The sequence below is a fragment of the Falco biarmicus genome, chromosome 9 (genome assembly GCF_023638135.1).
Source record: "Falco biarmicus isolate bFalBia1 chromosome 9, bFalBia1.pri, whole genome shotgun sequence".
In the NCBI taxonomy this organism is placed as follows: domain Eukaryota; kingdom Metazoa; phylum Chordata; class Aves; order Falconiformes; family Falconidae; genus Falco; species Falco biarmicus.
In genome coordinates this window covers 40,805,891-40,825,391 of record NC_079296.1, presented here as the reverse complement: position 1 = coordinate 40,825,391, position 19,501 = coordinate 40,805,891, and the positions used below count along the sequence as shown (strand labels likewise).

General features: G+C 41.0%; 1 protein-coding gene across 18 annotated transcripts in view; it reads right to left on the bottom strand.

Annotated features, from left to right (window-relative positions):
- The window catches only part of ANK3 (ankyrin 3), a 374,228-nt gene that overhangs the window by 35,251 nt on the left and 319,476 nt on the right, over positions 1–19,501 (bottom strand). For 13 of the 18 annotated variants that reach the window (XM_056352830.1, XM_056352835.1, XM_056352839.1 and 10 more), the window contains 9 exons: positions 18,147–18,301; positions 11,848–12,059; positions 9,848–10,055; positions 9,179–9,275; positions 7,744–7,972; positions 7,039–7,164; positions 6,180–6,302; positions 5,650–5,676; positions 3,814–3,895 (listed from right to left, as the gene is read on the bottom strand). In XM_056352830.1, coding sequence (XP_056208805.1) covers positions 3,814–3,895; positions 5,650–5,676; positions 6,180–6,302; positions 7,039–7,164; positions 7,744–7,972; positions 9,179–9,275; positions 9,848–10,055; positions 11,848–12,059; positions 18,147–18,301 — 1,259 coding nt within the window. The remainder of the gene's footprint in view (positions 1–3,813; positions 3,896–5,649; positions 5,677–6,179; positions 6,303–7,038; positions 7,165–7,743; positions 7,973–9,178; positions 9,276–9,847; positions 10,056–11,847; positions 12,060–18,146; positions 18,302–19,501) is intronic. The other 5 variants (XM_056352844.1, XM_056352833.1, XM_056352837.1 and 2 more) reach the window with 1 other exon arrangement.

Here is a 19,501-nt window from a genome sequence, read left to right as displayed (position 1 = left end):
ACTATTTCATGCAGAACCCAAAATTCCTTTAAGTGACAGGCAATTGATGTGCAAACTGTGAAGCAACTGGAATAAATTCAAATCTGTATCTCCCATGCACAATTCGGATATGCTTCACACTCATAAAGCCAATAAGAGCAAGAGCTTTTCTGAGTCAATATTGTAAAAAAAATAATAAAATTAAAGAAAGAAAAGGAACTTTTGCATTTGTTTCTCATGCAATATTCCTTTTGTTTGGTAAAAACTAAAGTAAAACTTTACATGAAATGATTGTAAGAAGCATATGTCATACATGAAATATGGAAAGTATGATATATGATAAACGTGAGCAAGCAAAGCAACTGAATCAGTTTTTATTCATGCACAATATATCATGTCAAAACGAGCACATAGATTAATACATTTTGTATGCTATATTAAGCACAAATATGTAAACCTTACAAGATCATTTCACAAGAGGCCATTAAAAGAAGAGTACACTTTTTCTACAAGATGTAGTGTCTTGGTACCTTTTGAGGAGATTTCTTGTATCAGCTCAAAGACAGACCTGTTCAACTTTACATTTCTCAAAAGGTAACATTAGAAAAGCAGTCAAAGAACAATGTATTATGCAAAAACTTCCTGGCAAGGACAAACCTGTTAACTGTTAGCATCCCCCAGAACACTCAGCTTGCTTATAAGCATTTCGAACAAAATCATCACCAACGACATTTTGCATTACAGGAGGTACTCATGCCAGAAGACAGTATTTCTGGGAATCCCATTACAGCATACATATCCTCTGATACAGCAATAACATTCAGGGAGTTGACACTGAAAGTAACTTAGAGGGCTTTTTTTTCTTTGAAGTTGGAATTAGAAGTGGAGCTAAAATATCCAAACAACTTATTCAACATACCTTTCACTGGAGTTACACTAATAATTTGTCAAACCTGCTTGATCTGTCTTATAGACAGACAGTAACTTACAGTTACTGAAAATTAAGTTACAGTTAAGTTAGTTACAGTTAAGAAGCTTAACAAGGCTAATACTAAACTGTTAAACTCAAAGCACACGCACTGTTATAGAATAGTGAATATTCAGTATAACACAGGTCCATATCCTGCAAGGAGAAATGTGCTGGTCCTACAGAAGCCAATTGAAGCCCAGAAGGCAGCATGGATGGCTGATGATATTGCAGTATGAGAACATTTATGTTGAAGAGAGCTTGAATACTAGGCCTGACTGGCACAGCCTATGGCAAGAAACATTCATTTTTCCTTGCAATTTTATTTTTAAGCACAAATATGCTTCTCCCCCACCCCCCCCCCACCCCCCGAAGAAAACATAGTGTACTTCATTAAATGAGCTAGACTTTTTTATGGAGATTAATTAGCAGCAGCTGCTAACATTCACCTAAAGTTCATACATTCCCAAGTCCACGAAACAAACCCCCAAATCATTCTGAAAATAAAATAACTTGTTCAGTGGTTTGTGTTTGGAAATGTCTTTACAGGGACCCCACTGTGCTGTGATGAGCCCGTCTATCACAACCAGCTAGTGAGGCAATCAAGCAAGCAGGCTCCTCTCTCTCTCCTGTTAAATCATGGATTCAGACATGTTTAGGATACTTCTTCTGTGCTCCTTATTGCATATGAGAAGAAGAACCAGTACAAAGAAAACTGAGTAATTTACCAGTGTGTGCAGTTATGACATAGCTCAAACAGCAGGGAACTGGGCAGTTTTACTATTTAGAAATAGCAAAGAAATCCCCACAACTGTGCAAGACTTTAGAGTGAGATAATATACTAAAGAGAGGTTTTATATAACAGCCTTTTTTGGCTACTGGACACTCTTGGCTTTAACAGTTTCCATCACTCTGCATCCAAGATTTTATCAGAAAACAGATGTTAGTTACTACCTTCCGTGCACCAAACTACTGAAGGCACTGAATGAACCCATGCGTGCGGCCCCCGCTCAGCCTCGCTCCTCTTCAACTGCAAGGAAACAGCGGGCAGAGTAGGTGTAACACACCGCAGTGCTCCTGAGAGGACCTCACTCCTGGGAACAGCAGAACTCCTCGGTCCCTTTCCCTCAGTAGGGGTAAGAACAGGACGGCAGGGGGAATATCCCAGCTGCCTTGCTCTCTTCTGCACCAGCACTGGCAAGGGTACGGAGGTAAAAAGGTCTGTATGTGTGCATATGCACGCACACAGGAGCTTGGGTGAGTAAGAACACCTCCTGCTGCTACCAAAACTACGGGAGCCGTGCCATCAGATTCACTGGAAGTAGGTAGAGGTTCATCACTCAGATACAATCACTGGAGCAAACACCCTGCGGTGTAAAGCAGCCGCAGCAGCAGCCCTGGCTGTGTGCTGGGTAGCGTAAGCTCCCTGGAAGAGCTGCACCTCCAAGTCCACATCCTCCCCTAGCACCAGCACGGTGCAGGTGGTAGTGGCAGTTGCTGACTACATGCTATGTGCGGGCAGGAGATGGTGCTTAGGCTGATGGCCAAACGGCTGTCTACAGTCCTTCCTGGCAAACACAATCATTTTTGCATACCCCTTCTGAGCAGCTCACAGCCTTAAGTAGTAACCATTGTCAAAAGGGATGGAATAGTTAAAGAATGGTCAGGAACTTCTGCTGGTTTAATCCATCTTTTTTTTGAGTACAGCTCAAGTGGGTTTGCTTTTTCCCCCTCTAACTTTTAGCGAATGAGAGTTAATGGACCTTTGGTGAATAAGACCACTTTGGTTTTTTGGGGTTTTTTTGTTTTTTTTCCTAATGAGGCCTGAAAAACTAACTGTAAGCAATATACACAGATATCAAACTCCTTTCAAGCAACTTCCTTTTCCCTCTCTCTCAGTTCCCATCAAGCCTTTGATGATACCTTAACAGTCCATCAAGAGGTCTCAGCAGATCTGATAGCTTCTTCAGATATTATATGTTTGAAGTCTTCTTCCAGGCCTGAGAAGTGTAATATATTCTGGAGCACATCTGATCCAAAGAAGCCACAGATCTTATAGAATAATTAAACAGCAGCCATCCAGTGGGAACTCCCAAGACCTGAAAGTTTGTCTATGGGTTTTATGGAACTATATCAAAGGGTCTGTTGCAGGGTAGCAACTGAGAAGTCACGAGGGGGAAAAAAAGGCAAGAAAAAGCCTGGGAATGGGGGAACAGTAGCACTCAACCTCAGACAGGAGAGGTGAGGGAAGAAAAGCTAAGCCAAATAAATTATTGTATTTAACAGGGAAGGAAGGGAATGCCACAGGTCTGGTCAAGAGGAACATAAATTTAAGAGAAAGCAATGTGTGGTGCCAGGGAATAAAAAGCATCTGCAGGGAACAGAGGAAAAAGGGAAGGGGAGGAGAAAGAAGAGGGAAAATATAACATATGAGAGAGTCCATTTTGGCTAAGCATCTAAACATTTAAGCACTTATCTGAATGGCATTCTCCAGCCTTGCTGAACTTTTGCATAACATTCCCATCTACAGCAGCTTTCTCTGATCTTTCAAAGGGAAGAGGAACAGACTCTTTTTGAAAGCAATCCTCTTACTCTGGAGCTACAAGGCATTTTTAAAAATTACTATCTTTTTACTTAACTAACACGTCACTTGCCAGTCAGGATTCTTCAAGCTCTCACAACACAAGAGTTCACAGACCATCCAAGAGTTTTGGTTTAGATGGGTGGATTTTTTCTTTCTTTCTTTTTTTTTTTTTCTTTTTTTTTTTTTTCCAGAGTGACACCAAATACAACGTTTATAGAAAAAATGTCTCTTCTTATGAAAAATCATACATATATGGCTTAGTATTTTGGTAAGAGCAACTCACTCATTCCAGGCTCAGTCAGATAGCTGTAGCGCTTACGTAAAGCAAGGGAGACAAAGTTCTGGCGTCGGTCAGCTTTCTCCGTCTGCAACAAAACATAATACTATTTGGTGCCTTTAGTATCACTATCCCCCATTTGAAGAGAACAATCATCAACCTCAGCGTGATGGGCCACATTTTGCCGTACACATCCCCACAGGGGAGAACGGATGTCTCCGTTCAGCTTCGGGAAGGCATGCTGAAGCCAAATTTGGGCAAGCAGGGAAGGGAAGGGACAGAGCCGGTCTCCCATCCCCTCTGCCATGTAATGACTTTCAGGCACTGTGGAGCAGGGAGGGTGGCTACTGGAGGTGGCAGAAACCTGCTGTGGATGACTACCCTTCTGGAGCAAGCAGGGAAGAAACTGCAGCCCTAGAAGATGACCCCATGGGTTCATTCCTGCTTACAATGTCTCTGCTTACGAGGTAGAAGAGCTTAGACAGCAGATGTACCTCGTGATCCTGCCTTAAAGTATCTCAATACTATCCTATCCCGTTATCACTTTATAAAATGTTTCACACTACTAGAAATAGCATGATAGTATTCATTCTCTATAAAATAAACCATCTTTGGCTGGAAACAGGAGATCAACACAAAAGACTACAGATACAGACATAGAACATTTATAAGAATACAACTTAGACTATCAAATATTTCTCCCCAGATTAATTTTTCCTGAAAGCACATACACCACGATGTACACTGGCTTTAAAGTGAATACATTAAGGACAAAAAAGGCATGGGAGAGGATTTTTTTAATAGGCACAAAATGCAAAGATGCAGATTAGAAAGCAGACTAATATTGTTAACTAATAAATTGCATCATAAGTCGCTGCATTCAGTGACGTAGCTGCTGGTGCGAAGTCTTAAATATTAAAAGTCCTTTAGAGATCAGCTCACTGGATTATGTGGCTAAAAATATGGTTTGTTTAGAAAGAAAACTATTGTTATAGCTGTATAATAGCTCACTGGGAACAACACCTGTGGAGACAAAGTGATGTGGTTGCTATTATTATCTTTTAACATGTAAGAAATGTTTTGGTTTGTTTTTTGATTTTTGGTTTTTATTATTATTTTAATCAGCAGGTGGCTACTGCTAGTTATTTGTCACCAGGAAGAGAAGAAAATTTTGCTGCTAGGTAAATCGGATACATATCTGTAGATTCTTTTAGAAAGTGATCTCATTTATAGCTACCTCTAATAAGTAAAATCCACTCAATTTCTTCACAATCTAATGTTGCAGTTTGCATCAAACAGTGGATTTTTAAACTGCAAGTGTCAAAGGTTTATTTGAAAATAGATTTGGGTATGATATTTAGAAATTGCCCTTGGCTATTTGGCTTTGTCAGAAGAGTCCAGTTTATTTTCAGGAGTAAAATATTATAGGCCACTACTGTGGCCTCAGCAGTATTTCTTTCCTTCTCAGAAATAGAAGTTACCAAAGCATTGGCAGTGTTACTCCAAGAGAAGAAATCATATCCACTAAAATATTCTTGATTTTGCCAAAAACGGACTTGGTCTGATATATATAATTATATCTTTTTTCAGAAGAAAACGAGTTAAATTTTACACTGCCATTATTCAATGCTTGGTTTAATTTCATAATATATAATCTTGTTTTTCCCACATTTGTGCACATCTACTGTTTTGCAACAGACTACCAAACGTCAAGGATATGGTTATTCTGTAGGTATCATTTCAATGCCATAGCTAAAAATAGTTGTTTGTTTTTTCTATAACATATTATTTTTCTTCACTAAATCTGAAGGAAATAAAAACAGAAGACAGTGTTTATATTACCTCATCATCTTGATCTGACTCTGTTTCCTTTTGGTCCCAAGATGCATTGCAGAGACAAGGAATATTATAATGGACAGCAGGGAAAAGAATATCAGGATATGAAAAGGACCAAATTGGGAGCACAAAATGCAAGCTGATTTATAAGGCAAAGCAAATCCAAAGTGTCAACACAAAAGAAAAAAAAAATCTTACATCCAATGCAAATCAACACGTGACATTACTGAAAGCATAAACCTATGACTTGCAGGCTGAAGCATGAGCTGTAAACAGAATCATAAAAAATATAGGAACTTGACACCACAGTAACGAGACTTTAAAAGCGTTCTACATACAGGAAACCAATAAAACATAAATTTAAAAAGCCTTTATCATATTCCAAAACATTCTCATTAATGGCATTTCATAGGGTTTCTTTATCACTAGCAGGAGAAAAAGAAAAAAAAAAAGGAAGAAAAAAAAGACAAAACCAAAGGAGCAAAAATAAAACCAAATCAACCCTAAGGAAAATGTTTACTTTTCCTAACAAATACCTTTTTGTGTGCTGGCAAGGTGATATTCAAATTGCAAACAGCTGTTTGTGGCAATCCTTTTGTAGTCTTTGGTTCTTTCAAAAATGATAAGCGACCACAAGGTTCCTGGCTGGTGTCTCTTACCTAGAAAAGAAATTTTAATACAGTGTAGTATATGTAGTAATTCAGACACCTAGAGGAAGTTTCGGCAGAGTATCTTGCCACAAGAAGCTATCTAATGGGTGAAGCTCAGGCTGAGCTCCAGCTCAGTAACAGTGAGGTGCTGAAGGAGAAAAGGTGTTACCATGAAAGAGTTAGGTCAGCCTGAAGCTCTCTGATGCTAAATCCATGCAGGACAAGATGTTGAGTGAGTCCAACCAGGCAGTTTCATACTGAGATATTACTGGCAGGTATTTTCTGCCCACCTTCATTTTTTTCTGTCATGTTTTGCACTTGCGCTCACCAAAATGCTTAAAAACTTCTTTTGCGCAGCAATAATAAGGCTAAGGAAAGTGAGCAGCCATCCATGGTAATTTAGAGATGACCGGTCTGAGCATGCTTTTTGGAGGCTGTTCTGCTGTACAGTATATTGAATGCATCTCCTTTACTTAGTCCCTGGGAAATAGTGATCTACTGATAGTATTTTGGAGGTCTAACTTGAGATACGGTTTTAATAAAAGGCTGTGAATCCATATCATGGGTATTGGGTCCCAGCTCTGCCGCCAGCTCTTTTATGGCTTCAGGCAAAGCACCCTCTCGTTATTCACATAGTAAACAACGACACATCCTTGGGGCAAGTTAGTACTATCAGGCTGAAAAAGTGTTATTACTGGTGGGGGGAAAAAAATCAGAATAATTATTTGGCTTGTTTTGCTTTTACCTTGATAGAGAATGGCAGTCTATTTTCTTTGAAAGCATAAAAATTAAAAACAAGCTGCTGTCCTCCTTTAGTCAAAGGGGCCAGATTTCCATAGCAATCAACGTAAATAGGTTTTCCTTCCAGAACCTATCAAAGCAATAAATAAAAGTCAATAAAACCTCTTTTCATAGTAGATCCATGCAAGTAAGTATGTCATGATTTCCCCCATCACAGTTCCCGAGTTTAGCACAAGTCCCCACTCAGATTAAATTCAACAACAAATTAGAAAATCACGTGTATTATGGCAAGGTATTATGAGCGCAGGCAGTTTGGGAAAGGGTGAGCTGCATGTGTGGCTTTTCTGGAGTACAAACGCATTGACTTCCTTCAGGAAACTGTGTGTTGGTGACTACGTATTCGCCACAAACCAGCCTTACTCATGACTGTGTGTCTGCAGGAGCAATGAGAAGGATTTCCAGGTCAGCCATCTGCAAAGCCCAACCAGGGCTACTTGACAGCAGTGCACGCAAAACCCACTGCAGACCATCCCAGGGATCCATTTGGAAACAGGTCCTCATGCTCTCCCTGCCTTGTCCTTTTCTGTCACAGCCTTGCTATGAACCTTTATCTAACTGGGCTTATAGTGGCTTTTGCACGACCTGTTGCCACTTGGATACCACATTGTCCATTTACAAGGAGGGAGTCAGCTGTGAGTAAGAAATGTACCTCAATGTCTTTGCTTCTTGCAACTTCTTCAAAGTTCTCTTGTTGCTCCAAAGTTTTGTCCACTTTGTCATCAGTCATGCAGAAGCAACGCAGATTGGATTCCACAGGGTCATTCATTTTAGCAAATATCACAAACTTTGCCATATAAGGAACACATATTAATTCTCTATAAAGCTGTGTTGCCAGCCCAACAGTCTCTAGTACTTGATGGCAGTCTGCGAGCCAAAATCTGAGTGGGAAAAAGCAAACCATTAAATCAACATTTCATTATGCTCAAATATTGCTTAAGCCTTTAAAGAGAAACCATGTCCTCTGATCCTTGGCCATTTTTCACGCATACTGTCCTTGCAGACTTCCCAAAGCGGTAATTTTCCTTCTACTGTCAGTGGAGCTTCAACCACCCAAAAATAGGAATACCTGGTAATGAAATGCTGATATACTTATTTGACCCCTCTCGCAGAGGTATCTCATAAAACCGTTTAAGCCTCATTTGAAGCCAAAGTGGGGAAACTGTATTTCTTGTGACCCCACAGCATGTATATGTGTTGATGCCTCACTGTACATTTGATTTGCTAAAACAACCTCCTTTATAACACATACATACAGCAAAACTGCATCTCCCACATAGGTTGAAACCAAATATGCCCTCAGTGAAGTACCCCAGAGATAGATGTTATACTGTTATTTTTTCATCTTATGATTGAGAGTTTGATGAAAATTTTGATACAAGTTATAAACATCTTAATTTCTTGTTTGTATGAGCCTTTTCCACAGTATTTCAACCCTGATCTATTTACTTCTTTCCAATATTCTTTTTATAAAGCTTTTTATAGGTGCAAATGTTATGTACTCAGTGATAAGCTCTTTAACTTGCATACCATGAATTTTCTCCACTAGGATTCAGGATTTGTACAGATCTTGTTGAATGCCACCAATCAGCATGTAAGTCCACTAGAGTTCATCAAAATTCATTTCAAACCATGATTTTTTGGCAAATGATATTTTTGTGAGAGTAATTTTACGTAGTTTTCAACTAAAAAGCCCACAGCCAGGAAATGAATGTTCTTAACTTTTTAAACGAATACAGTTTTATGAATCCCCCCAATATTTTTATTGAGTTAACATTTTAAGCTTTCCCTTTCTGTTACTGTTTGCAGAAAAATAAACCCCTGTGTGGCACCGCAGCCTTTAGAGAAATAGCATGTGTGATTGCCAGGAGACATCACTGCAGCAGCAAAGGCCAAGACAAAGCCACATGTAAAACCCTGGATGCGTGGGGTGCTGATACGTAGTGACAAAGAAGCATCTGGTCCCAATACCACTCCATCAGTCTTGCAAAAGACTTGCAGAAAGCCAAGAAACAACCCCACAACTATGCACTTTGTTAATCACGGGTAACTACTCCCTAGGTGCGTTTGGCAAGCTGTTACCATACCTGGCTGAAACATTGGTTGTGAATGAGACACAGTCATTTGAAAATGTCAGCGGAGTGGTGCCTGTGATATCCTCCCACTGCGCAGGTGAAGTACCTCCTATGTAAATATAAACGGTGGAGATTTTCTTTCAAACACCAAGCATATACAGACTGCATACAAGTATCTATCTTAAACTATTTTGCTTCACGCATAAAAAGAGAGCCTGATAATAATGTTCTCCAACAGCTGAGCTACATGATATATATTACATCACGTATCACACACCAGAAAATGATGCTGATGTAAGTCAAGTACACGCCTACAAGCCAATAGCAACTCTTCCCCTTTTATATCGGCTAGGACAGAATTATTTCTGCAAACTACTTTTACTGACAGCCATGTTTAATAACCAAGGTTGAAATTCTTCATACTGGCTAAATATAAAATAGCATTTATTATCTGTTGGCAGAGCTCTTTTACAATGGCGTGAGACCAGATCCAAAGCCCAGGGAATCAGCAGGAGCCTTTCAAATGACCTCAGCCAGCTTTGCTCAGAACTGATCTGAACCCTACTGGACGAGGCACACCAGTGTTCCCTTACTGGAAAGCACAAGTTGTACAGTTATGAGAGTGAGCACAGAGGCATTGCTGTCACAAAAACCTTTGCAAAGAGCATGACTTTCTCTAACCTGTAATGCTACATAAAAGTCGAAGGCTGGGTGTCATGTCTCCTTTGTACCCATTGGTTACACCTTCTCCCGACGGAGGCGGCACAGGGATTGTCATGGTTATTGGCTTATGAAATTTTCTTCTTCTTGGCTCCACAGTAACAATGGGACTGAAAGTTGCTTTGTTTCCAAGGATTTTTTTGACAATCTCCTCTGGAACCGGTTGAGCCTGTCAACACAGGGAAAGTATTTAAACTAGAGCTAAAAATTGGTTATAGACATGCAGAACTGTTTCCCAAAAGATAATTTAATTTTCCTTTCATTTTTCTGTAGAATTTTATTTCTTTTTTTCCCAGGCAGCCTTCTCCCATAGCTCTCAAGGGTGATCATTAGTACAATTCATGCTTAGTATTTTTTTTTAACGACCCACTTATGCTTTCCTAATAGCTATCTTGCAAAGCAAAACTATAAATCTCAGAAGGTTGCCTGCAGTTTTTGCTGAGTGTTTCAGGAATGTTTGGGTTTGTTTTGAATTTACAGTGATGGGTGATATTAAATACAATTTCAAAATGCAAAGAGGCCTATTTTGCACTTGAGAAGTGAGGACTAGGCACTCTGTCTAGAAGATGCTGAACAATTCTCGCATCTCTACCAAACACAAATCCATGCTCCTGAGGAACACTGTGTACTCTGAATTACCTCTGTACTCAGTGCTTCCTACGCTATTCCACTATTGATTATTAGGAAGGAAACATCTGTCTGGGTCAAATTCATACAGAATGCATTACGCTATGGAAGAGCTATAAGCCAATTCTACTTACAATCTTAGCTGCTATAAGCAGACTTTCTACCTCCATTTTGTGCCTTGAAAGGTTTTCTAACTTTATATGGGAAGAAAGAAGTAGCCAATATGGGAAGAAATGCTATAGAGTTTTTGTACTTTTTGTCATGTAAGACCTGAACCCAAAAGTGACAGACATGGGAAACAAAGTTTTGCACCCATTTCCCTGGGGATTGCTTTGTTTTGTTTTGTTTCGGTTTTTTAACTTTCAAGTCTGTTTCAATCAGGCTGACCTGTGACTTAACTGCACGCTGTATTGATACGCATAGAACATGTAGCTACATTGCAATCTCACCAGTCACAACAGTGCACATGGAGACATCATGTTTTCTTCACACTAGAAAGCTCTGGAAAGGCAGCTGTATAACCATAATAGCAGAGCTTCCATTTTCTCCAGATTAATCATTTTTAGATGTGAAATATCATTAACAGAAATGTTCCAGTCTGAATTCCAAGCACTGAAATTCAAACCAGCATCCCTATTTCGTGAACCCATCAGACTTGTAAAATTATTAAGTAATTTTAAGTGATAATTAACAGAACTCAAAGAAAAAGATACCTCCTAAAAAGCATTTCTCCACTTTCTGTGCAGTTTGCTCAAGGAGAGCTTAAGCTATTTGCTCTTCCCAGATTCCACCCGTTGCTAGAAACACCTATGGTGAATGTCCTAAACTACAACAGATGTATACGGGAGGTCTTTGACCCAGCAACAGCTAGCAAACAGCTGATGAAATCCTTACCAAACACATTCTTATGGCAACGGGCAGCCCAGTGACACCAATCCCAAGCTGCTACTTTGCCACAGGAGGCTGGGACTACGCAGGGCTGTGCAACCACAGCCAACAGGAGGATGGCAGACAATATCACTGAGGCTGTGGTGGCTCCAGCTCTTTGCTTTTTTCTCCATTCTTAAGATGCTAAGCAATACTCAGGGTAATGATGAAAGGGGAGCTGGGCTTTTGCCACAGGGAGGAGGACTGTGCATCACCTGCACCGGGGGGCACTGAGAGGCCCAGAGCCTGCCTGAGCAGACACTTGCCAATTCAGATCTCAGGTGGGAATGCTTCCCACCTTGCCACCCACCACTAAGGGGCAGAGACTCCTTAGCTGAAAGCCTCATTCATTAAGATCAATGATGCACTTGTAGACGCTGCGAATGTGGACGCGAGGGTGCTTTTACCTGGAGCCCCACGCGGATTCTTTTGGTTAGAGCACCCTCAGGGAAGGATGCCTGGACACGCGGCACCGTCGTGCTGCTCAGCACCCCACCTTCTGGGCCGATTTGGTTACTCTCCTGCTTGATTCGTGAAACCACCGCAAAGTACTGAGGGAAATCTTTTGTGACGATCCTGCAGATTCGCTTCTTCTCTAGCTCCTCAACACTGTCCAGCTCTGGTGAGAGAAGGCAGTTAAAACATCCAGGCATTATCTGCCCAGGTTCGTACCAGACACATGTGTGAGTGTGAGGTTTTGAATATGCCTTGAAATGCTTATTATTTTACTTACTACAGGAGAAAAAAATATTCAGTGCTATTAATTATCAAGCTTTGGTTTGCTCTGTGAACTTTTGCATAAATCTTGACAACAAGGGCAAATGGCACGAGATGCACATATCTGCCAGGACACCGAAGCACCACTAGTGACTGCTAGTCACCCAAGCTACTAGCAGCTGCTGTGGGGTGTTAGGTTTGTCACACAGCATGGAAGTCCGAGGATGTCTGAAGGAGATGGTCAAGCTTCTTTCCTCTCTCATCTATATCTGGAATCACACAAGTGTACTGATCTTTCTGTGCACACCTTCAAGAGACAATTATTTCCAGCCTCTTCCCTCACATGGCTCCAACATACATTAAAACACGGGAAATCACAGTCAGCTCATGAAGTATCTAACTTCACGTCAAGTGTGCAATCCAGGGTTTGCCCAGCTAAGGCACTTAAGAAAGTTATTTCCCAAACTGGCATCCATATAATCCTGAGAGTTTATACTGAGACACTGAGCTCTCCAGTTTTGTGGATGTGACGGAGCTCTGTCTGCCAGCACTACCGTTGAAACCATAGCAAGGATCCCTTCCCACATCAGGCTTTCAGCCATTTGGTATCTGCCCCAAAGCAACTGCATCGTGCTCCTCAGTTCCTAGAGAAGAGAAACTTAACACATCCTCAGAGACAACTGGAACAGAAACAGGTTGTCAACAGTTAGTGCTCTTGACCACATTCCCAACTTCAAGGGTCACTAAGGCTTAGAAAAGTGCATGGAGTATCTACCCGTATTAACTACATAGATGATGTAGACATATATGCACTGACAAAAACTTTGTGATATGTCACAAATACAACTAATTTGCAACTATATGTGTGTATATATATGCACTAGTGAAATCCCTGTGATATAAACATTATTCACAGAGATAATTACACAACTGTCATGCATTTCTCCTGTAATCTCTTACACTGACTTTTCAGCGATTGCAATGGGGTTTCACTCCAGCACTCCACACATTTCCACTCTATTTTCCTCCTTAATAAGAGCACCACATTCCTAAAGAAGAAAGTTTGTTCCTTGAAAGATGAAAATTCTATCAGATGCAGTAAGATGTGGTACCAAGACGAAAGACACCTGTAAAATTCTTTATGTGACTGAGACATTTTCCTCCCCTGAACATGTAAGTTTGTATATGAAGTTGCCCTCTAAGAGAAAAAAAAAGATGGTGAGCAATCAAACCACCTGACTGCCAGGAGAAACGCAGCATTAGCATGACAGAATTAATGAAACAGGGAAAACTAGTCCTGGGAGAGGTCACATTTCCTGAACACACTGAATGCATTTTACAAACAGAGCTATCATCATTACTATTTTCCTTGGTTGCTGACACTTCATTCCTGTGCAATGTGTTTCAATTAAAAACCTCTAAGGGTTTTTTGGTTGGTTGGTTGGGTTTTGTGTGGGGTTTTTTAACCACAGAGAAGTATGCTATACACCTCATCTTATAGACAGGGATGGCAAAGCAGAGAGATGTAAAGCAGGAAGGTTAGTGGCAGAATTGGGAAGTCTGCTGATGTCAGTGTCTCCCAGGATTTGTGCTAAAAGCCCGAAGAACCCCTATGGCCATTAAGTTTTAGTAAGTCAAGAGAAAAGTATTGTGAATACTCTGTGCATATGTCTTCCCCTGCCACCCAAGCGTATGGTACAATTATCCTAAGGTGGCTGTGGGAGTGATGGAGGAAAGGAGAGATGGAGGGAAGGAAAGGAGGGAGGAAAGGAAGATCACTCCTCCCCACCCTCTAGGCTGTGCTACCACATGAGCATTATGTTAAGGTTCCTGGACAGGAGAAGAGAAACCCAGCCACATCCTGCAAGGTCAGGGAGGACCTCTGACCCTTGGGATGGCTCAGCTCAAGGAAAGCAATCACACCAGATTTGTCAGGTGAGAGGCAGGTGTGAATCAAATTCATCACATGTCTAATAACTTTCTTTTTTCTTTCAGAAGGCAGAGCATTTTCTGACTGGAAACAGAGCAAGAGTCACAGAACACTTGCCTGCTTCATGAGCTTCAAGGCGTCTTTGTGTGATCTGGTACCTGATTTCCCTTACCAGGACCTTAGAAGAGTTTTGCTAGTGCTGAAAACGCAAAACTCATCTGTACTTAGCAGACTGAACAATGCTCTGCGTTTTGCAAGCCTCCGGCAGTACTGGCTAGAGCAGAGCTCACCTAGTCACTGTGCAGACTGAAAGGTGGGACAAGCACAGGACACCAGTTTCCCCCATACAGGAGATGTGCGCCCATTAAGAAATTGTTGCACTAGAAGTGGGGCACCCAGGAGGCAGTACTCACATGGAGAAAAGTACAGGAGGGGGATGGAGGCAGAAAGAGCACATGGTAAGGGACTGAAGGAGAAGCTGAGGGCAGTGAGACTTGTCTTAAAAATGCTAGTAACTAGACCCACCCTCTCAGCTTCAGTATTTCACATACATAACTAGGTGCTCCCAGTGCCATGAGGTCTCATTCTCAAATAAGTCAATGCCCTCTCTGTGTTCTTTTGCCTATTTTTGCACAGTCTCTAATCTTGCCATTCACAACACAAAGTTTAACAGCAATATGTTTAAAAACTTTTCTTGGAAATGTAGCAAAATCACTGCAGAGTGATTTATGGTGGTATTTTAAACTTCAAGAGTAAACAAGGTCACGCTCTGGTTTCATCTGTAGATTCAAAGAAGTAGCTATGCAAAAACTCCTGCTTCCCATCTGAAACCACACCATGCAGCTGCAAGCGTGTTGTAGCCACAAATATTTGCATTTCTTATTTGCAAATGGCTGTCAAAAGATTAGCTACCCCGGTGTGTGCATTTATGCCCACAATCTGTCTACAGGTACCTGTAAAGGGTGCAGGAACGTAAAAACCAAACACAAATTACATCTAAAAGGAGCCGGGCTGAAAAAGTAAGTTATTTACCAAACAGAGAGCTTCCTCCTAAGAAATAAATAAATAAATTTCAGTTGATTCAGGTTTAAATAAATGTAATACGGCCAACAGTTGTGAATTGCTACCCTTGTGTTTGGAACCTAACTCCTCTTCCTAGTAATGCCAGATTCCCTGTATTTCCTCAGCACTCTATCTGCCTAAGTACAGCATCTTTAGAATAAAAACTATTTAAGCAGAAACCTGACAGCACCAAAAAACCCCCCTGACTCTTTCCATCATGGTTCATTGTTCTTTGATGAGAATAAAAGCAAAGTTCTGCTATTATTTAATCCTTCGTTTAGTGCCCTGAAGCGTTGCCTCCTCTCTGGATTAATTTGAGCCTGCGATGAGGTTTTCCAGCAGATGGTGCTGCTTCCAGTAAAGAACCGGCAGGTTTTCAGCAGTCCGCTGGGAGGTCGAGGAGCAAAGATGTCCTCACTCTCATCCTCCCTAGCTACGTGGAAGAGCCAAACAAGAAAAACAAAACGGAGAAGCAAACTGCATCTTGATACGCTGAATTTTTAAAGGAGCTGGGAATAAAATTCTGATTGCCCTCCACCACTACAGATAGGTAAGAACTAGTGAATCACACAGGTCTGGCATGAAACAGACCAGCTGCTTTTAATGGAAAAATGGGCGCTCCTGCAGCATGTTATGGCATTTAGAGATGACTGCACAGATGAATTTCCTGGCAAAGACACACTAAACTTCTGGAAATGACTGACCATGTGGCTGCTTTTTACTTAAATTAAAAATTGCTTCTGCCTCCAGAGTTCATACCTGGAATAAAACTTCTTCCAAAATACTCCTTCAGAGCCAGGTATTTTGTAACAAACCACGTAAAGTTCAGATGAAAAAAGCCAACCCACTCTTAATTCTACAAATTTGTAAACTTATGTCATTGCTTGGAAGACCTTTTACACAGCAAAGGTGCCATTTAACTGGAGCAGAATTTTGTCAAGATCCTTGTACTATTTTAATGCAGGCTTGGTGGTTTTGGAGGGGCTTTTTTAGGTTTGTTTTCCTAACTAGAGAAGGGTTAATGAACTGAACAAAGAATCAGCACAATGCTCTGGGTGTGTCTGCAGTATTTTTTCTCCTTTCTCTCTCAGAAATGATTGCCTGGATTGGTAAAAGGCATTTCTGTGGCTTGGCTTTTAAGGTGTCAAATATTTTCATTCTAAGGGAATAGTCCAGCGTCCATCATACTTTCTGTGATTCATCGGCTGTACATATACCCAGTAACCTCAAACTGCAGTTCCCCAGAAGGGAAGAGCCACCTGAAACCCTCAACAGATCAGAAAGTTGTATGCTGGCTCCAAATCGTGAAGCTTATTATTTTAGGCTCTAAGTATTGACGGCTTCGTGCCTACCTCTCTCAAAGTGTTTTTATTTGTTGACTTCTCTGTAAAATGTGAATTTATCCATATGGCACCTCTGGAGAGCTCTTTCATAAGTAATGCAAGTTGGAACACTTTAGAACAGTGTTTTTATGCCCAGATTTCCTATCCCAAAACTGAACTAAGCTCAGTTTGGAAAGCATATGAAGCAAACAAGCAAGCAGCTGATCGGTTCTAAATACCTCACCACTGACAAGGCACCAATATTTCGCCCAAATGCCAAACAATTACTTCCTATCCCATGCTAGTGCACAGAGGAGGAGGGTGTGGTGGTGAGATGTTTCTTTCAGAAAGGCTGCGCTACTGCCTTCAATCCTGAAGCAATTCTTCCCCAAGCAGTACTGTCCCGGGGCATGCTCACTTTTCTGCCTATTCCACTGCTTTTAGGTACCCTTCTCTGATAAGGTTTATTGCATTTTTCCAAACCCACTGATCCAACATTTGCAGTGTTTCTGCCCTACTGCTTGGTTGGTTCTATTATACATATTTCAAAATAAGTAGCTAGAATAGATCATACAACACACGCTGTCATTGCTCTGTATTTTTACAAGTTCATGTGCAGTTCAAGTACTTTGAAGTGAAAATACTACACAAGTCCAGGGAGCCCCTCAAAACAGCGCTACTCTCCTTCCCATGTTCTCAAAGCACGCCTTTTAATGAGGCTGCCTTCTTCAAACAAGAGGCCAAGATCAAAGGCAGAGCCTGCTCACAGATACCTCTCAACTGCCATCCATGGCCCGATGAATTGCCTCAAAAGTTTTTGCTGACAATGAAAGAACTGTCCTGCAGCTTGTACCCCGCCGCACTGTGACTTTCTGTAGGAGTTTATCCAGAGAAAATCCTGTGGATAAATCCATACAGAAAACCAAAGGCCAAACCACAAGCTATTTCATTCACACTCAGATGCAAAGAGTTCAAGCAAAGGTTTATTGGCACAAGTATTGAAAAACACTTGCTAAAAAAAGAAAGCAGTGGTGCCAAAGGATCACTGCAGCCCCAGCCTGGCTTTGCCCACAATGTGTCCGTGGGGACCATCTGTCACAGCAGCCTCTGATGAACTGTGTACAGCTGAGTCCTCTCATCTTAAGGGACTCTCACGTAACAGCAATGTCCAAGCAAAACAAGGGAGCCAGACTTCCCAGATGGGCATCAGGAAGGCAGGTTGTCTGTTTATGGGAGGCAACCTCTAACAATACCGTTTCAAAGAAGAATAGTGCAGGGGCTGAGCTCTGCATCTGTGGGAAAGCACAATATAACCGATATTTACACTTCGTTGTTGGTTTGGAATGACCTTCAGGTGGCCTTGCCCGAGCAGCAGAAACATGCTTACCTCCAGCTGGGATGTTATTCTCAACTTTATGCTGTAAAGCAACCGTGTAACTTTGCTTAAACTTGCCAAGACTTCAGACCAAAACTTACCACTCATTTCAGGACGTCTCCAGGCCACTGCTGAACAATTTCTCTTTACACTCTTTCCATTTGTTTAATACGTAACGCACACCATCTTCCCCAAAGTCAGATATCCCCTGCACTGTTTTACATTAGGTTGCTTTAGTCTGCTCATGTTAGCAAGCCTGCACAAAGGTAAGGCTTGCTAAAGCTTTGAGAAAAAGTTTACCTTCATCCATGCCATTGAGTATTTCAGTTAAGTCTTCATGTTTGCTGTCATACTGATGCTCCTTCCACGTTTCACCATTTTCACTTCGAAGTACGATTAGTTCTCTTTCCTTTCCTCGCATTGATCCAAAATGCGGGATTTCCACTATGACAGGGCTAGAGAAAAAAGGATTGTATTATTTTTAATCCTGTAACTCCTCACTGTCCTTAATTTCCTATGGGCGTTAAGTCCTTAAGAAAACTACAGTCATTTTAAATAGTTAGCACTATTATGGTAAAAATGTTTTTAAAATTGCCAAAGCTGCACAATCCTTTATAATTTAAACTGTAATTAATAGATAACTTGAAAATATTTATATATAGCTCTTTTTTAAATGGAAATCTTCTGAATCAGCTGCCTACATGAGAAAAATAGCAACAACTATTATACAGTGACAGTTAAGGAGAGTTCTCCCTGCTCATTTATTCCAGGATGTAGGTGATCCAACCTGCCTCCAGCACACACAGCACCGCTGACTTTCAATTGGCATTAGCATAGTCAAAATTTGGGTTTGGCTCAAGGGATTTAAAGAGGCAAAGTCAGTTCAGAAACAGTCCAGCTATCCAAACACATGCAAACAGCTACTGACTGCAGCAGGAACTGCGCGTGCATGTAGGTGTTAAACTTCAGACTAAGTCCCAAACTTTTCAAAGCTCTCCCTGGCTCTCTGTTGAGGCAGCTCCTGTGAAACACAAGAGGTCATTTCTCATTAGCTTCACTTTCTGGTTCTCATGCCCAAAATCACAGCTGCAACATCTGCACTGTAAACGTCACTGGGGAATGTTTGGATCCTTTCAGAATGGATTTCTCTGAGTTAAGCAACATCATGACCACACTTATATTAGTTAGTGTCAAACATTTTTGGGGGGAAGGAAAGGGAATGAGAAGGTGGTTAATAATACACCTATGTCACCAGACAATGTACCTTCAACAGAGGACTGCAAGTGCATTACTGAACAATTATTGTGAACAATCAACAGAAACCACCATTCACTTCATGTGCCATTCCTTAACAAAACAGACACTTTTGCCAAACACTTCACAGGCAGGATATGCATTTTAAAGTATGCTAAGACAAACGGACTGAAATCACACAGTAAGTGAACAATTATGGATTATGCAGCTTTAAGACATTTAAATAGACAGTATCATTATTTTCCTACAGAGGTTGTAAAGGATTTCACTGCTTTGTAATAACTCAGTTAAAAGTAGCATCACATGATGGGAGCAGTATGCAGCACTTCTGTGGTACTGTACACCTGCAAGGTGTTGGGTGCATTAACCAATTACTCAAGTACAGAAATCACAACACCCAC